The 19,805-nt window shown below is 42.8% G+C and overlaps 1 protein-coding gene across 6 annotated transcripts in view; it reads right to left on the bottom strand.

Annotated features, from left to right (window-relative positions):
* Positions 1-12,484, bottom strand: part of FNBP1 (formin binding protein 1) — a 75,309-nt gene extending 62,825 nt beyond the window's left edge. For 5 of the 6 annotated variants that reach the window (XM_042479117.1, XM_042479118.1, XM_042479119.1 and 2 more), the window contains exons 1-4: positions 12,381-12,484; positions 10,045-10,160; positions 3,141-3,197; positions 623-770 (exon numbers count right to left, since the gene is read on the bottom strand). In XM_042479117.1, coding sequence (XP_042335051.1) covers positions 623-770; positions 3,141-3,197; positions 10,045-10,160; positions 12,381-12,383 — 324 coding nt within the window. In that variant the 5' untranslated portion in view covers positions 12,384-12,484. The remainder of the gene's footprint in view (positions 1-622; positions 771-3,140; positions 3,198-10,044; positions 10,161-12,380) is intronic. The other variant, XM_042479120.1, reaches the window with a different exon arrangement.
* Between the last annotated feature and the right edge of the window lie 7,321 nt (positions 12,485-19,805).

Raw genomic sequence — 19,805 nt, 5'->3', positions numbered from 1 at the left:
AGTTTGTCTGATTCACAAGGCATGCAAAGATCAAAGAGTGGCAAAGTTATGTTTTTGGACGACAGCTTTCCTGAATCTCGCATCCAACATGGCCAGTGGTCATGAAGGCTGGGAGATTCCATGCTCTCCAACACAAGTTCTACCAGCATGGACAGCTCTCTGGGGCTTTCGGTTATTGTATCAAAAAAGGGTGTGGACACTTCAGTAACAATTTAATAGAGCAATAGCATTTACATTTCTATACTGATTAATAGTGGACTCAGCACTAGTCTAAGCAGTTTACAATCAGTAAGCCAGTTGCCTCCAACAAACTGGATACTCATTTTACCGACCTACAAAAGGATGAAAGGCTGAATCAACCTTGGAGCCCTGGGGTTGAACTCACAACTTTGAGGCTGCAGTACCAGCATTTAACTACTGCACCACCAAGACTCCTGACCACTGTTAATATACACTGCTACCTGTGGAAACAGGTGAAAACGACTGTAGTTTAGATTATATAAAGTATAATATATAATGAGCGCACCAGACCTTTGTGAAGAGAAGGGGCATATTTCTAAATAAAAACAAGTCAAATGCTAAGGGGTTGCATGCAAGTGGGATTTAAGGAAATACATCTTACTGATTTTCTCTCCTGCTTCAGCTCTTGTACGTAACGGGCAAGTTCAGTTGTGATCTGAGAGGTCATATTCTCCGAAATGACCTCGTGCTGCCCAGCGTAGTCGTTCATTTCGTTCAGAGTGGCTAAGAAAGCTCGACATGATGAATATCTGAAAGTGGCAAAATATGCAAGACAATCCATTAATGTCATTTTTAATAAAACACCACATGCATACACACACAAAAGCATATCTTACCAGACCTCTGAAGGGACCTTCGTGCACCAAAATGGGATATTTTAGTCTCACATCATAATAAGTTCGCCTTCTGCCAGCTGGCAAATGATTCTGCAGCCCTTTTTGGCCTCATGGCCAAATGCTAATGGCTTTCCGGTGGGGTTAGACAGACTGTTTGTATCGGTGACTATGGCTGCATCTGCACTGCAGAAATAATGCAATATCATAGAATCATAGAATCATAGAGTTGGAAGAAACCACAAGGGCCATCCAGTCCAACCCCTGCCATGCAGGAAATCTCAATCAAAGCAGTCCCAACAGATGGCCATCCAGCCTCTGTTTAAAGACCGTCAGGGAAGGAGCCTCCACTACACTCCAAGGGACTTTGTTCCACTGTCGAACAACCTTTACTGTCAGGAAGTTCCTCCTAATGTTGAGGTGGAATCTCTTTTCCTAAAGCTATCTCATATTGCATTATTTCTATGGAATCCTGGGCTTTGTAGTTTATTGAGGCATCAGAGCTCTCAACAGAGAAGGCTAAATAACTACAAATCCCAGGATTCCACAGTATTGAACCACAACAGTTAAAGTGGTGTCAAACTACATTATTTCAAGAATGCAGAGGCAGCCCTTGCCAGACACTTTTTGAATTAACTTCGCAGTTTGAGGCTAGGGTGAGTGTATTTTTCTCTGTTACTAACCTGCTTCCTAACTGCTGTGGGGAGAAGATGGAGTCACACTTGTGCTCTTTTGTTTTCTTTGTTTGCTGCTGCAACCTATACTAGCCTTAAAGTAGAGTGAATTCACTTCAGTCCAGGGGCCCCATTTAGCCAGCAATGGGGAATTTGATAGTCAGTCGAGGGATAAGTCTGGGTAGAATTTATTTGGGCCCTCATTCTGCCAGTGGCTGTGAGAGATGCCCATTACCAAAAGGCTTCTCTGCTATAAAGCTTCTACTGCATCATTTACCACTGATGAAGCTTTGGCTATAGCAGTACTGCGGTTCCATTTTCGGAACTGAAAAAACTCCTAGCTTGTTTGTTTCTCCTAGTTCATAATTTTAAATAAATAATAATAAATAAAAGTTTTATTTATATACCGCCCTTCCATAGATCAGGGCGGTTTACAACAAGATAAAAGACAAAATACTGTATATCAATACATTAAAATACAATACAAATACAGTAAACCAACAACAATATAAAAACCCCGTTAGCCCATCCTCTTGCCACAGGAGAGGAAGGGAGGCCCACTGGACTTTTAGTCGGGGAATGCACGATGGAAGAGAAAGGTTTTCAAATCCTTTCTAAATTGGGCCAGGGAGGTAATCGAGCGGAGCTCTGTGGGCAGCGTGTTCCAAAGGGCCGGGGCGGCGATGGAGAATGTCCTCCTCGTAGTGGAGTTTTAATCATCTTGACCACACACTGAGGTTGCTTAGCCACACGTGTCCCAGTTTGCATGTTGGAAATGTTGAAAGTTACGTGTTAAGTGACAGCTTATATCAGTCATGGTTGTTATAGTCACAAATTGACTGCAGACTATCAAACAAGTCAAGGTTTGTTTTCTCCATTTCCAGTCTGTTTATCATTCATTGTGTTGGCTCTTGTTTCCAGGTGGAAACAAGCCAAGAACATGTCACTGTCACAGATGTGGACATCATGGCAAACCATGATTTGGACAGGATGCTGTTCAAAAGCCAGAATCAAAGCACAGCTTCTGATGTATTCTGTGTTTAGCTGATAAAAGCATGGTTAATTTGTAGAATTTGAACAGAACTGCAAACCAGAATTCAACAAACCACAATCTGGCTTACTGTTCTTCTTAATATCTTGGAAACATTTTTTTCTTAAAGAAGATTAGATATACATATATGTAAAACTATATCAGAAATAGATAGATAGATAGATAGATAGATAGATAGATAGATAGATAGATAGACACAAACACACACACACACACACATCTGATCTGATTATCTCTTTCCAACATATTTGCAAATAAATATTTTTAAAATAGTTATAGCAATAACAAGTACATTTCTATGCCACTTACTGATGTACTAAGTAGTTTACAAAGTGTAGCTGGGTACTCATTTTAGCGACCTAGGGAAGGATGCAAGGCTGAGTCGAACTGGAGCCCCTGGCTGGTACTGAACTCACAACCTTGTGGTTTGTGAGTGAGTGGCTGCAATATAGGCATTTAACCATTATGCCACCAGGGCTCCATCCATAGGTATGCAAATTAATTTTCTGAATACTGATTTACTCTACCCCCAGAAACAGAATGTGTTTGTTGCAAACCTACTTGTATTCTTCCTCTTCTTTGGAGTTCTTTTTGGGTTGATATTTCTTCGAAAGATTCCTGCAATAAAATAAAATTATTACTATTACTACCATTTTAAAATATCTACATTGATGAACATGATGCTGATATCTATTTATATCCTGCCTTTCCCCCAAAATTTGGATTCGAAGAAGCTATGCCCCAAAGGCATTAATGAAAAGCCATGTTTTGACTTGGTGCTGGAACGAAGTCAGAACTGGTGCCAACTGGGTCCCATAACTTGAGTGGCACTGCAGAAAAGGACCTCTCTGGGTGCCTGCCCGCCCCCAGGAGGTCTCAGTTCTTGGAGAGGCATATATAGACAATGATGCTTTTTCATGTTTTGAATAGCATCACCAAACTAGAAGTGCATTGGCAGCCAGGGTTGTTGTACACAACTCAAACCACCACACTACATTAGCTCTCCAAGTTGTTCTCAGCTGCCTTCGAATCGACTGTGACTCATGGTAATGCCATGAATGAGACACCTCCAAGACCCCCTCAAGCCTCTGCTCAGTCCTGCAGGTTCAGGCCCTTGGGCTCCCTGACTGAGTCCAAGCATTTAGTATGGGATTTTCTTAAGAGGAGGTTTGAAATTGTCTTCCCCTGAGGCTGAGAGAATGTGACTTGCGCAAGGTCACCCAGTGGGTCCCTATACACCTCACTTAATAACAAACGTTTTATTCAAAACTAATCACATGCTCTCCATCACCAGAGCCTAATATCTTCATGTTATTCTACCCTCCAAAATGGTAACTCTTCCTATGGAGGAACCTTTTACTAGAACCTTTTGTACAAATATCTTCCACATTGCTTCAAAGTACCTGACCTGATTGTTTCATTTCATATGTGCATGGGGTTGGTTCTGAATAAAACGTTTGTCAAGTGAGGTGTGTACCTGTGGTCTAACTGGGAGGTTAACAGCGCATTAACTCATGTGGCTGTCATCCCTATCTAGGAAAGGCTGTAGCTGGTGGATCACTTAAATCTGATCCCAAAGGAGATTCAGCTTCACTTTATGGACCTCATCCAGCTCAAGACAGCATCCAGGTGTTGGTCCAGCAGACGCCGGCTGCATCTGCACTGCAGAAATAATCCAGTTCGGCACCATGTTATTGTTGTTGTGTGCCTTCAAGTCATTTCTGTCTTATAGTGACCCTAAGGCAAACCTATCAATGGGTTTTCTTGGCAAGATTTCTTCAGAGGAGGTTTGTCATTGCCCTCCTCTGAGGGTGAGAGCATATGACTTACCGAAGGTCACGCAGTGGGCTTCCATGGTCAAGCTGAGAATTCAGAGTTGTAGTCTAGTACTCAAACCCTATGCTATGCTGGCTCAAGGGGGAAGGGTTGCATACTCAAAGCTTTAAAAAGTTACGTCTTTTTACTGCAATTCCCAGGATCCCCAAATCTAGAGAGTCTCAGTGCCTCCCAGCTCTCTTTTAACCTCCTCATATCAACCAGATGCAGACCTAAATATATAGAAGGTGTTTTTTTAAATGCAAACTAGGGGGAAATATGGCGACTTCATTTTTTCTGCATCACTTACTGAACTGTGGTTTATGTTTTAAAAAGTATATATAACTTTCCCAGTCTCTCTGCAAAGTGGCATTAGAACCAGGGAACAGTCATAGAAAGACATATAGATAGATTAATGGTAGGATTCAGCCTTCTTTGGTGACAAATTTTGGTTTCACTCCAGCAGACGTTTAAATCTGAAACCATTTTGTACACAGTCTCCTCCCTAAGTCATAGGGTATCTTTCCCCCTCTGTGTCCTTTCCCAGAGTCTGGCTTCTAAATACGCAGACTGGATAGATCATAAATAACCTCTCGCTCTCTGGCTTTCTCTCTCTTTAACAAAGGACAGCCTTACAAGAGGAATAGAGGAGACAAGACAATTTGTTGTAAAGAAAGTACAAAGTGTTCAGCTATCATAACCTTTTGCTTTCACAAACCTCGAAATGTGGTCCACCCGAAAACTACTTCTCTTTACTGAGCTGAGTCTTACTTCTCTATTTTTTAATATCTTGCATTCCTCATTTCCTCTTTTGTAACAGCACTTCTGACAGTCACATATTTTCCCACTGAAGATAGACTTTTTTCCAATTCGCCTTCACTTTTGTTTTCTGGGCTCTTTAATTTAGGGCAAAATTGGAGTGATGGAAACCCAAGTAAAAATCCAGTTCATTTCCAAAGACATATTTCTTAAGGGGAAAAAAAGGAAATTACTTCCATTGCCAACATTTCCTTGGATGGGAAAGAGAGAGTATTGCAGGAAAATCTAGATGGATCCTAATCTGAAAACTGACACGTGGAATTGGAGCATGAAAACAGAGTCGTTTCTCAATTTTTCCCCTCTGTGTTTGCCCACAGTATTGTTAAAGTGCTAAACTTTAATTGCTTTTTCAGACGGCTATTGGAAATACTATATCCTTCACAAGCCCTTCTGGAGGAGAGAAGGAGACAAGGGCTGCATCTGCACTGAATAAATAATCCAGTTTGACACTATTTAAACCACCATGGCTCAATGCTGTACAATTCTGGGAATGTTTGTTTGTTGTGGCTCTAGTGCCACAACAAACTACCATTTCCAGAATCCCATAGCATTGAGCCATGGCAGTCAAAGTGGTGCCAAGCTGGATTATTTCTGCAGTGCAGATGCAGCCAAGGCTTTGGGGCAGAGCTGCTCCCATACCTGACTTGTTGGCAGTTAAGAACTACAACAGCAAGGTACCAGCCTCTGCTTAAAATCCTCTAAAGAAGGAGACTCCACCACTCTCCAAAGGAGTGTGTCCCACTGTTGAACAGCTTCCATTCTTCCTAACATTTTGGTAGAATCTCCTTTCCTGCAGTTAGCATCCATTGCTCTGGGTCCTAGTCTCCTGAGCAGCAGAAAACAAACTTGTTCCTTCTTCCATATGACAGCCTTTCAAAACCAGTGATTCTTCACCTTTGGTCAATAGGATGCTTTGACTTCATTGCCCAGAAGTCTCAGCCAGCATGGTTAATGATCAGAAATCCTGAGAGTTAAAGTCCAAAATATATGAGAGACGAAAACCTGAGAACCATTTTTCTAGACTACAAACCCTCTGAAGCAAATGCTCCTCTTGTTGTTTTTAAAACAGGAACCACTATGTCTACCAAAAACATGGCATTTTTACTCCTTCCTGCACTATCTGCAGTTAATATTAGATATGGAAAGAATATCCATAATCACTCATTTCCAGGTCAAAAAAAAATGGTTTCCTAACAATCAGGAAACCCTGTCAGGAAGCATGATATTTCTGAGAGGCTTTTGTGCAGTTTTCTCCCCGTATTCACATGTTCCAAAGCGTTATGGAGGAATTATTCTCCTCAGAGGATTCCAGAGCGCAGACATACCTAGACTTGAACAGAATTTACACCTGAGCAGCAGGAACCGCAAACACAGCAGTCCAGTAATGGCACTGAGCATCAGATTCTCCTTTCCAGGAGCCTTTAATCTGAAAGCTGCTTTGTGTTCCAGTTTTGGAGGGGGGGATGGCAGGATTGCTGTTATTATTGTCATCATCATCATCATCATCATCATCATCATCATCATCATCATCATGCAGTTTCATGGCCCCTGGGAATGGCACAAACAGGTGGCCCATCAGGACTGACCATCCAGCCAGGCTAGGACAAAGCAGGCCAAAATTGTAGTTTCCAGTCAGGTCTGCCTGCTCCATGACTTCAGAGCGGCTTCCCTTCCCTTCACCTTTTTATCTTTTCTTTCTGTTGATGCATCACTTTGTCAAAACTTTGGCAGGCTAGGCATGCGGCCAGATAAAAGTGGAGAGGATTGACATGAACACACATTATCTATGGTAAACGGTGGCCCTAGGGTTGAGGCAAAGAGGGTACGCCTGGCTTACAGGTTCCTAGATGACTGGAACCACGTAGTGGCTTTTGCCTACTTGAGATCCCAAGCTGTCACTCCCGATTCCCTCCAGCAATCAGCTGACAGTCGGTATCTGTCCACAGGCCAAGCCAAGCTCTCAGCTGTAATCTATAAACTTGTGGCCTGTTTAGCCCAAGCCGACATGTTGGTATCTTTCTTGGCATGCTGCCTCTCCACTTCGGGCTGCAAAACACATTCCAAACCCACCACCCCAAACCACAGGGTTGTTTTTGGTTCTGTTTTTTTTTTTTTTTTTGCAGACAAGATATGTTTTCTTGCACACACAAAACTATTCATTTCTCCAGAGATTAATTCCTCCAGAACACTCTGGAAAATCTGAATAGGAGAGGATAAGGTAGAGAAATGTGCAGTTTTTCCTTCCACAGTGGGAGACCAACAGGGTCATTATTCGTTCTCAAATACAAGGATGAAATAGTTGAGGATTTACATCTGTACTCTACATAATTTGCTGCAAATGGGTGGATGAACTAGGGCTTTGAATCTAGTTGTTAAATGTCGTCAACTTCAACGTATGGTGTCTTATGGCAACCCAGTGTGGTGTAGTGGTTTGAGTGTTGGAATATCACTCTGGGAATCCCAAATCGGCCAAGGAAATCCACTGGGTGATCTTGGGCAGGTCACATTCTGCTTCAGAGGAAGACAGTGGCAAACTCCCTCTGAACAAATCTTGCCAAGAATCCATGGGACTGGGTCACTTTAGGATCAACATAAGTAGGATACAACTTGAAGACCCACAACAACAGCAGCACGAATGAGAGACTTGTAAGAGACCCTGTTATGAATAGCCCTGTTCAGGTCCTGCAAACTCAGGACAGCTGTAGCTTCCCCAATAAAGTCAATCCACCTTGAATGGGCATCCACTTTTTCTACTGCCTCTCACTTTACCAAGCATTATTTATAAGTAATTTCATCTCATGATGTGTGCAAAGTACGATAGCTTCTGTTTCGTCATTTTGGCTGCCAGAAAGAGTTCAGGCCTGATTTCCTCTTGAATCCATTTGTCTTTTTTGGAAGTCCATGGTATCTGTTGAACTCTCCTCTAACTATCCCATGAAAGTATTGATTTCAGTTAACAAAGCCATCTGTTTCTCTGTAAAATCGACTTTCTGTCTGTGTGGTGCAGTGGTTTGAGTGCTGGACTTTGACTTTGGAGACCAGGGTTTGAATCCCTGCTCAGCCATGGAAACACACTGGGTGACTTTGGGTGAGTCACAGACTCTCAAGCCCAGAAAACGATGTGACAGGTCCATAAGTTGGAAACGAGGGCACATAATAACAATATGATGCGCACATTTCTATCTTTATGAAGGGCCAACACCCAAAAATACAGATTTTTTTTTTAGAATTTCGTTCTGTCTCTGTAAAAGGAAAAGTTTTCCAACCCTCAATAGCGGACATCCCTTATAATAGGGGCCACCTGCAGCCCTATATGAGACAAGATTTCTGGCCCTTAAATAAGACACATCCCTTATAACAGGGGCTACCTGTCAGTCCTATAAGGGAGAATCTTTCTGGGCCTAAAATAAGGTATACCTGACAACCTTACTGGCCACGATAGAGGGATATACTGCACCATTTTGTTGCAGCTCCCACTCATGCCAAAAAGAAAGATTCTCAGTATTCACATGTACTTTGGACAGAAAAGACTGGACCTTTTTCTTTCTCCGCTCTTGCCATTCCCCCACTCCTTCCTCGCCCTCACATAGAGCAGATTAGGAGGCGTATGAGAAAGATTAGAAAATGGATCAAAGAAAAACAACAGCATTTCATAAACTGGTCAAAAGGGGGGAAAAACAAGATTTGCAACTGCAGCTCTGCCTGGGAGGGAACACAACAGCATTTCCCTTCTTGTGATCCCTTACAAAACCACTCAGGACATTTTAAGAGAGGTTATCAGTAATGTCGTTAGTATCCACACCCTCAACAGGAATCCAAAAATGAAAGCCGTTGTGTTGATCAAAACCAGTTATACCAATGTCCATCACCACCAGAAACAGGTCTTTTGTCAAGCTAATGGGACTTAACATTATATTCAAGAGCAAGTTGCCCCCAAATAATTTGCACAACTATTCTGTAGCTCCGAAACCTCCCACCAGTCTCTCAAAGTTCCCCTCCATCGCCAACTCTCTCAATTCTTTTTAATTCTGCATGGTTCTTTGGGGTGGTTTGCTCTGAAATCATGCAGGAAAACCCTCAAACACATGAAAATATTCAAAAATACCCCCATATACCATACTCTGTATTACCCAAATAACTCTGGTTTTTTTCCCCTGTAGCCATTCTCAGTACTGCAATACAAAGAAATGCCTCTTCACTCCCTGATGACATTTTGGGATGGTCTGCAAAGGAAATACCTCTGTTTTCTTCTGCAGTACCTTCCAAAATGATGACAAGAAGTAAAGACATGTGTCTTCCTCTTGCCATTTTGAGAGTGGCTGCGGAGGAAAATTGAGCTATTTGGGCATGGAAGAGTCCCTGGGGGGACTGGAAGAAATTGACGCCTGGCCCCCATACCCAGGTGTGCTATAAGAGGTAATATTTGATTTAATTTTACCTGCAAATAACCAATGTCCAGCACTTTTGAGCCAATAAGACCTGGCTTAGAGGCCTAAATATCCTAAAGGCACTAGATCTTGTCTGACCTTGGAAGTTGAGCAGGGTCAGCCCTGGTTAGTACTTGGATGGGAGACTACCAGCGAATCCCTTCAGAGAGAGTAACTGTCAAAACCACCTCTGAGTATTCCCTGTCTAAGAAAACCCTGTGAAATTCATGGGGTCACTGTAAACTGACAGGCAATTTGCAAGTCACATACAAAGCCTGGCTTCACTGTACCAGGAGAAATATAGCATTTAGTCACCGATACGATCTAAAACATTAACTGAATCAGGGAAACCATCAACAAAGTAATTGTTTCCTGGAATCCCAAAAACCGCCACCGTGACTCACCTAAGTTGCTTTGCATAGTTGATTTCGATCTCCGTTCTTTCCTTTACAAACTTGATGTATTTCTCCAGCACATCAATACCCCATTGTGTGTGTTTTTCAAGGTTGTCAAATTGATCCTACAGAACAAGAAAGGAGAGCGAGAAAGATGGTTTAATTAGGAGACTTCAGGACAAAAAGGGGGGTTAGACATGATTCACACTTTTCATCATTAAGAGCAACACTTCTAACAAGAACACTTTAAAAAATATATCCAACCACAAGACCTTGAAGGTGAACTAAGCATCCGGTCGCTAACCCTGGGCTGGGAACAAGAGGTGCTAAAGATAGGGCAGGCTGCATGAAAGCTTGGGATTCTTCTTCTGCACATCATTTCCTCTCTATTCTGTCCTTTCTATGATGGGTGGCAGCCAGGTCAAACCAGGGAGAAGAAGCTCAGTTGGCTTCAACATATAGTTTTTCTCCAAAGTCAACCTCAAAGAAAACCAGTTCCAGCAGAGTTGTAGCCGAAACCGGCCGGCATAGCTCTGACTGGCTAGCGCTTGTGTTGTGATACCACTAACCAACCCATATTACCACCTCCATCTCTGCAACAAAGATGTAATAAAGATGAAGGCATAGGAGGAGGGAAGTTTGTCTGAAAGTAACACTAAACCATGATTTATATTAGCCCTTGTTTGTTGCTTTAGGTACCAAGTGTTCCACAGATAAACAAACTGCATTTTGTTTTTCCTCTTTTGGTCTGTTCTCGTCCATCTCTTTTGTCTGCTCATTTTTCAGGGAAAGCAACTGTGGGACAAGCCACATTTCTGGTTGTAGAGGTAACAACGAGCCCTGGTTTGAACAAGCTAGAGTTCATGATCCAAACAGAACAAACCAGAGATTCTAATTATGGTTTGTATTTGGGAAACGTATCTTACCTTCTCTCCTCTTGCCCTACTGAGTTAACTGAGGGTGAACTTGCAGGGGTAGCCGTGTTGTCCATTTAACAAATACAAACAAAAATCAACCAGTGATACCTTTATTGGCCAACCGAAATGCACAATCTACTAGTTGCAAGCTTTCAAAGGTCCATGGTTTCTGTGTTGGAGACCAGGGTTTGGATCCTCTGCCATGGGAACTCACTGGGTAACCTTGTGTAAGTATCACTCTCAGCTCCAGAGGAAGGCAATGGTAAACCTTCTTTGAATAATAAACCTTGCCAAGAAGACCTAGGAGAGGGCAGCCATAAGTTGGAGTCTACCTGAAGAGAACAACCAATGACTATAACTCTGGGAGACCACAGTTCCAATTCCTACTCGACTATGGAAACCCCTAAATGACATTAAGAAAGTCCCACACTCTCAGCCTCAGAGCAAAGCCTTGGCAAATGCTCTTTGAAGAAAGCTTGCCTAGAAGACCTTGTGATATGCTGCTTAAACTCACCATAAGATGGAAACTACCTGAAGTCACATAACAACAAAACCATCCATACAACACATGCACATGGTAGAGAGAGATAATTCTGTTTAACATATTTTGCAGTGGCATCACTAGGGCTGGTGCCACCCCAGTGTGGCAATTCATGCTGTCACCCTTGGGCTGCCTGGCATACTCCTCACACTTATGGTCTGTACTCCTTGCACCTCACTAGTGACACCAGTGATATTTGGTGTTGACATTTCCCTACTGAAAATAATCTTCAAAGCAGTTAATGACAGCAAGGAATAATACAAGCAGAAATAAAACCATTCCAGGCCAAAACAGATGGTGCCAAGATATTCTAAAATCATCTAAATATCATGTGAACAACTTTGTTTCTTTCCATTCCATTAACAAATGCACCTCTATGTGTGCATGAACACATGCATGTGATTTTACAGTTTTATAATGTCAATATATGCTCCCTGGGATTATCACTTAATAATACATAATACATTTTCTGGCAAAGGATAAAGCTGCTTTGGGTGGTATATCTCTTCCCCTTCTATCTTCACAACATTCCTGTAAGGGAGATTAGCCTAGAAGGGTTTATCATCACTGGAGCTCAAAGCCCAACCATTCATTAACATTTTTAAGATGCCTAATTGGACTGATCTTTTACTCCTAAATCAGGATACTAATTAATCTTAGAAAAACAGTGCATTTTTACTTGTAGAAACATCTAAATAGCAGCAGATGGTCCACCCCATAGAATGGACAATGACAGCCATAAGTTATGACAGAACAACAAAGCCAAAAACATGGCATCCAGTTGTAATCCTATGCTTGCTTATGCAGAAGTCATTGCCACTGTTTGATGAGACTTCTGGAAAAGTCGCATTTAGGATCACTGCCCTCCAACAGCAAAATGCCAATACCATTAAAGCAGCCGCTCTCCAGCATAAGGTGATGTGACTTCTTTTCCCAATTTCTCTCTTCAGCCGTTTCGGAGAACTACAGTGTCCTTGCAGGGTCAGAGATGCACCCCAAACTAGCCAAAAGTCTCTTCCAGCAATGACTGCAAATCTTTAAAAAGTTTTTTGGACTAAGGGGTGGAGCAGAGCAGGCAGAGAAACTCAGCTCCTAAGGTCACTCATTATTTCCTCCACTCTTGTCCCAGCACTGCGTTGCGAGATGAGACTCAAACCATTTATAGAAGCCTGTGGTAAGGTGTTATTTCACTTTCCTGGACCCAGCAGTCATTTTATGTCAGAGTTATAAGGACTTCAGGGTGAAGGCAGAGGCTCCCTCTAATTAATCTTCTTCTATCAAAAAATAAATTAATTAAAAATCATGCACACAGAAGGCAGAGCATCTGGCTGCTGCTGGTCAACCACCAAAGGCAGGGTTCAGTCCACAGCCCAGACCTTCTCTAGCTGCTGGAATCTATTATGTGTTGTCAGCCTGCTCCCATCCCCAAATATTCTCACCTTTTTGGTTGTGTGTGGCATTCTGATACCAAATTGATCATTTTTCCTTCCCTATTCTGTTTTGATCAGACTTCACCTGGAATATTGTGTCCAGTTCTGAGCACCACAATTCAAGGATGCTGACAAGCTAGAGCATGTTTAGAGGAAAGAGACCAAAATGTGAAAGGTCTATGAGATCTTTCACCAAAGGTCTTGATCCACCAAGCGCTATGAGGAGCAGCTTAGGGAGCTGGGTATGTTTAGCCTGCGGAAGAGAAGGTTAAGAGGTGACATGACACCATGTTTAATTATCTAAAGAGATGACATATTGAGGATGGAACATGATTGTTTTCTGTAGCTAGGACCTGGAATGATGGTGAGAAGGAGCTTTAAGATGATAAGATCTGTTCAACAGTGGAATCGGCTGTCTCCAAGTGTAGCTGAGTCTCCTTCTTTGGAGATTTTTAAACAGAGGCTGGATGGTCACCTGTTGGGAATGCTTTGATTGTGTATTCCTGCCTGGCAGAAAGGGGTTGGACTGGATGGCCTCTGTGGTCTCTTACAGCTCTAGGATTCTATGATTATAGAAGCAGCACTGGTTCTGGCAACATTAATCCATGCACCACATAAAAGTTCTGATTGTCAGCATTCTGCTGCAACACCTCAACCAACCAGAAATACAACAAAACATAGATGTATTGAAGACCAGGTGGGAATAGCTCTTAATTTGGGGACTGGTGATGCTGAAAAATGTTCAGGATCATTGCCCCCACAAATTAATTCTCTTCAATGCATCTGTCTTGTTGGACAATTCTCCTAAGCATGCAGGTTGCCTTTGTTTTCAAAACAAGAAGATACCCTCCAGTTCCGCTGATTTGGCAGGGTCAGTTGCAATTAATCCTGTAGCATCCCACTTTTCCAGCTGCTTTTTAAATGTCCTGGTTTCTCTTTTCTTCTCTCACTTCCTCCCGTGTCCTCAGCTTACTTCAAATATTGCAAACTGAGGTCCAAAACACACTGCAGAAATAATCCAGTTTGAGACCACTTTAACTGCTCTGGCTCAGTGCTAGGGAACTCTGAGAACTGTAGTTTTGTGACACATTTAGCTTTCTCTGTCAGAGAGCTCTGGTGCCACAAGAAATTTCAATTCCCAGGATAGCACTGAGTCAGGTAGTTAAAGCGGTCTCAAACTGGATTATTTCTGCACTATGTTTTGGACCTGAGTTCAAAGTGCAAATGTAGTTTGCACTCAGCAAGAGGAGAGAAGGAGGCAGAACCTTGTCCCTTCCCAGCAGGCTCAGGCAAAAGCAAACTGCTGCAGATTGTGTGTTATTCCTCAGTAAAAACATTTGCCTTTTCCACCACACTCTGATGTTGCTTGGCCCCACACATCCCAGTTTTCATCTGTGTAACCATGGAAGGTATACAAGAAGCATTCACAACCTCCGTTATGTGAGGCTTTTCCCTACAAAATACTTCCCGAGGATCACCATCCTTGCTTAAAAGAAAGGAAGGGAGAAGGAGGGGGATGCACAAGTATGATATCACAGACAGAAATCTCCAGCCTAAACAAGCGATCTCAGCTGTGTTTACAAACTCCCTTCTTTCAAATCCGCTTTTATACACAGACTGTACTTGGCTATGACTTATTATAATTTCCAGGCCACAATTAAGGCTTCCTTGTTGCATCCACAGCCATATAAGGCTGGGCTTTGGAGATGCCAGTTAGACAGCAGCCAGCTTTAAGAAAACAGCCATTTTTATACATTAAAATAAATATAAACATTGACTTTTCTTGTCTCCCTATGAGTGCAGCCACTCAGAGGGTTATGATGAACAAAATCATTATAAAGCATTACATATATATGAAATGCCCAGGCTTACGACTTGAGTTGGGAAGTAGCGAGTTACAATTAACTTGCCATGCATTAAGATATTGTAACCCACCTTGAATCCCAACACCTCAAATAATGACACAACCACTGCATAAAAGGCCCCTCTTATGGCCTTCCATAATATAGTTCCCCTACTGTTAGTACATGGAGGAAAGCCCCTCCAACAGATTTCAATTCAGCATCATAATTAATTACAACAACTCATAACTGCAAGGACTGAATTGCTTTTCAAATTGAACTCTCCAAGCCCTGTTGAGCACTGTGTTGGTGAGCTGCCAACTGGTGCTTAATGGCAAGTGCCCTGAACAATGTACACTGCATGCTGCTGTTGTTGTTTTGCCTTTAAGTCGTTTCCAGTTTATGGCAACCCTAAGGCCAATGTGTTGTTGAGCACTTTCAAGTCATTTCTGACCTATGGCAAACCTATCACAGGGTTTTCTTGGCAAGTTTCTTCAGAGGGTGTTTGCCATTGCCATCTTCTGAGGCTGAGAGTGTGTGACATACCCAAAGTCACCAAGGAGGTTTATGTGCCTGAGCCAAGATTTGAACCCTTGCCTCCAGAGTCACAGTCCAACGCTCTAGCCAATACACCACGCTGGCTCTCGTAAAGTGCATATCTTCCAACGTTTCACAGATGAAAAGTGGGACACATGGGGGGGGGGGCAAGCAACATCAGAGTGTGGCCATGACGGCAAAAGTTATTAAAAAGGGAAAACAGGAAAGCAAAGAGAGGCTGCAGAGAGGCTTTTGCCTCAGCCAACTGGGAAGGACAAGAATCTACCCTCCTCCCTGCTACCCCTGCTGAGTGCAAACACCTTTTGTACTTTGAATGCAGTTTGCAGCAATTGAAGTAAGGGGGAATGCTGGAAGAGGAGAGAGAAACCATTATATTTTAAAACTAGTTGGAAAAGAGAGATACCAGAAGATTAATTGGGTTATTGCTGTGCACTTTCAAATCATTTCCGATTTATGGAGACCCTAAGGTAACCCTATCATGGGGTTTTCGTGGCACAGATCCTTCAGAAGGGTTTTTGGTTTTGCCTTTCTCTGAGGCTGAAAGTGTATGACTTGCCCAAGGTCATCTAGTGGGTTTCCATGGCTGAGCAAGGATTCAAACCCTGTTTTCCAGAGCTGTAGTCCCATGCTCAGATCACTACACCAAACTTGGCTCTCACTTTATCAAGACAGAATACATTTTCCATTGAATTTTAAAGCTCCAAAGACTGCGCTATCTTTGTGCAAGCCCCTGGAATTATGTTGGCTTACTCTGGAGACAAAGAGAAAGCAAGGATCTTAGGTCTTTCTTGTTCTTAAACCAGCAGCTGCAAAAACATCTATGAAAGACAAACCACTTCCTCCGATTCACAGAAAACAGTCGGGCCTACCAAGAAATGCAGCACATGAATCTTAGATGCATATAACGATTGCAGGAAAAATGGGTTTCATCTAGGGAGTCAAAGAATGCCATACCCCCCACTCTTTCCATTTGGCAGGAATGGTCCTTATTAATCTTCTGTTGTCTCACTTTTTCAGCTGCTTTTAAAATCAACAAAAGTCCATTAAAAACATAATCCAATCTCATGAGTCTGGGAGTTCCACATATTAGGTGATTTTCATAGAATCAAAGAGTTGGAAGATACCCCCAAGGGTCATCCAAACCAACTCCTTTCTGCTATGCAGGAATACACAATCAAATCACCCCTGACAGATGACCATCCAGCCTTTGTTTTAAAGCCTCCAAAGGAGATTGCACAACATTCTGAGGCAGAGTATTCCTAGACTTGTTCCTTAAACCTTGCTACTGTGTTTGTGTGTTTACTTTCTTTTTGTGTAGCATTGCCAGCTTGAAAACTAGAGAGAGCTCCTAGAATCATGGCGTCATAGAGTTGGAAGAGACCCCCAAGGAACATCCAGTCCAAATCCATTCTGCAGTGGAGGAAGACACAATCCATGTACTCCCAACAGATTGCCAGCCAGCTAAAATTTCCATAGAAGGAGACCCCCACCACCCTCCAAGGCAGCACCAGCTCTTACTGTCAGCAAATTCTTCCAGATATTTAGGTGAATCTCTTTTCCTGTTGTTTGCATCCATTGCTCCTCTGGAGCAGCAGAAAGCAAGCTTGTAGCATCCTTAGTCAAGGTAAGCCCAGTGGCCCTTTATTTGCAGGACATGATAACAGGGTGACTTAGAGGTCTCCATTCATAGGGTCATCATAAGTCAAAGTTGACTTGATGGCAATTGACAACAACACAGGGGATAGATTTCCAGGGCGTTATCACATAATATATATACTTTAAAAACAGACAAATTACAGAACAAGCACCATCCAGAAATGGAGGAAGAAAAGAGATGCCAGTCTGCAGATAAAGAATTATTATTATAGATGCTCATCCTTGGCTGAAAGCAACTCCCAATAGGAAAGGACTGAGTTGTGATCACATCAGATGCACCACAGCTGCTCAGAAACCTGGCAAGGAACAAATCCGCAGGCTGAAAAAGGGTTTGGGAAGAGAAAGAGTTAATCTAGAGAGGCAGGTTTCGGATGCTGCTATAGCAACAGCACTGGCATGGAGGTTGTCCTTTGCCAGTGGGTCCTGGCTTCATTGTTGTTTAATTGGCGGAGCAGGTTGGCGCTTCCTCCAATCTGGAACTGCTTGGAGATTGCGCTCTCTTCTCAAGCAATTCCTTCCAGACTTACTTGCCACCACCCACTTCAGGTAGGCTGTTTAAAAATATGACAGTAACAAGGTTGAAATCACAGCTGGAACCAAACAGTTGCAAAAATACATCTCTCCCAATGTCTCCAAGACATTAAAGAGCAAATACGTCTGCCCTTGCTGTTGGCTGTCCCTGAAGACTGCAGCACATGTTGCATCTCCAGACAGAGCTGGGAAGCTGCACCTGAGAAGTGGCAGCAACTCCACACTGTCTAGTGTTTCACAGATAAACCCAGGACATACATGGACAAGCAACATCAGTGTGCGCTCAAGATGGCAAAAGTTATTTCTAAGGGAGAACAGACAAGCTTGTAAAGGCTGTAGCAGTTTGCTTTTACCTGACCTGACTTGGAAGGGCCCCTACCTCTCCCACTCCTCTGATCTGAGTGCAAGGTACTTTTGCACTTGGAACTCACTTTGCAGCGTGAGCTGAGGACAAAGGAGGACAGTGAGAAGAGACGGGAGAAACAGTGACATTTTAAAAGCAACTGAAAAAGTGGAATGGCAGAGATAAACAGGGATTAAGATGGTGGCCTGGTATTGATTCTCTGTGTTTCTTCAGGAACCACTCCCTTTCCTATACAGTACCTGCTTGCTTACTCCCTAAGAGTCCCGCGACTCAGGGAAAGGAGGAGCAAGCATGCCAGGAATCTGGAGCTCCTGATAATGAGGCTCTATCTGAGTCCATAGAGCTGGGGGTTGAGGCAGAGCGAGGCCACACTCCCCAACAGGAGGCTGCAAAAGCTGCAGATCAATTGCCATCATTCATTGAGAAACCACAAGACAAAGAAAGATTGCTCTGCTCCCAGAGACTATCAAGTAGGAGAGGTTGACCTAATTAGGCACCTGGGCTCTTGATAAAGCTACCTATAAATCCCCCATCCGCTTGTTGCTTTTGGATCTCTTTTCTTGCTGAATACCAGTACTGTACTTTCCAGTGTACCTGTATTTGACCTTGGCCTGTTTACAATTTATGGCTCCGTTTCACTTCTTGCTGGCTTTGTGCATTGGACTATTGACTTGCTGACTTACTTCTGGAATGGCTAACAACCATTCTCTCGCTTCTCCTTTCATCCTGCTGGACACCTTGTGACTGATCTGAGTTAACTGCTCAACAGCTCTTGTATTCTAACCACTGATCCCTGGGACACTTGTGGACTTGCATCTCTAACCAATGCCTAACTCAGTATCTTAAAGAAATCAAAGATATAGCCGTATTAGTCTGTAAAATCAGTAGTAAAGACCTTCGTAGCACCATTGAGACTAACTGAAAGAAAGAAGTTGGCAGCATTCTGTAGACTTAAATTGACTTCCTCAGATACATTAATCTAACTTAAAGTACAGTGGTGCCTCGGGTTACGAAATTAATTCGTTCCGTGGCACCGTTCGTAACCCGAAAAGCCTTCGTAAGCCGAATTGCCATAGGCGCTAATGGGGAAAAGCCGCGATTCCGTGCGAAAAAGCCGAAAAAAGCACCAAAAGTTTTTTCGTAACCCGAAAAAACATTCGTAACCCGGAACAATGTTTTCCTATGGGATTTTTTCGTATCCCGAAAATTTCGTAACCTGGGTATTTCGTATCCCGAGGTACCACTGTAACTTAAAGTGTGTTTCCCGTACACAGCTGTACACCTTAATTGCCATGGCTCCACCAAAATGATCCTTAGATTAGTTGTTTAACCAGATACTATAAAGGGTACCAACACACCCTAAGAAAAGTGGGATTAAAGTATAAATCAGTTAAAATTTCCAGTGCAGACATGACTACTCCAGAGTACCTTGGGAACTGTCATTCAGGAGAATGGATGGGATGAAAGCTCTCTCATCAATTACTAAATTCCTCACCAATTACAAATTGCAGAATTCCACAAAATGGAGCCATGACAGATTGGTTCACAAGGCAAGATGCAGATGGGAGTAAGTAAGTACTCTCCATTGCCCGTTATTCATTCTCTTGACTCATCTGAAGTCCTTGCAAGGGCATCCCTCCTTGCATCCTAAACTGCTCATCTTCCCTTCTTTCCTTTACTCTCCTTCCATCTCTCTCATCTTTCATACTTCCAACATCCTCTCAGCTCCATCTTCACATTGAATCCCTTCCTTACATCTTGCACTTTGTCTCTCCCCTTGTTTCTTGCACTCACCACTCACTCTCACTTCCTTCACGTCTGAAAGGCTGGGGTGGAAATGAGACTTTATCATATGAGGATGTTCTCCCGCTTGCATAGTGTCGTTTTCAAAAACACTATGTAAGTGGGATTGCTCACTTCTCATCACACTTT

This window comes from Sceloporus undulatus, chromosome 7, assembly GCF_019175285.1.
Source record: "Sceloporus undulatus isolate JIND9_A2432 ecotype Alabama chromosome 7, SceUnd_v1.1, whole genome shotgun sequence".
Classification (NCBI taxonomy): domain Eukaryota; kingdom Metazoa; phylum Chordata; class Lepidosauria; order Squamata; family Phrynosomatidae; genus Sceloporus; species Sceloporus undulatus.
The sequence above is the reverse complement of the archived record's forward strand: the minus strand, read 5'-3'. Positions and strand labels throughout refer to the sequence as shown.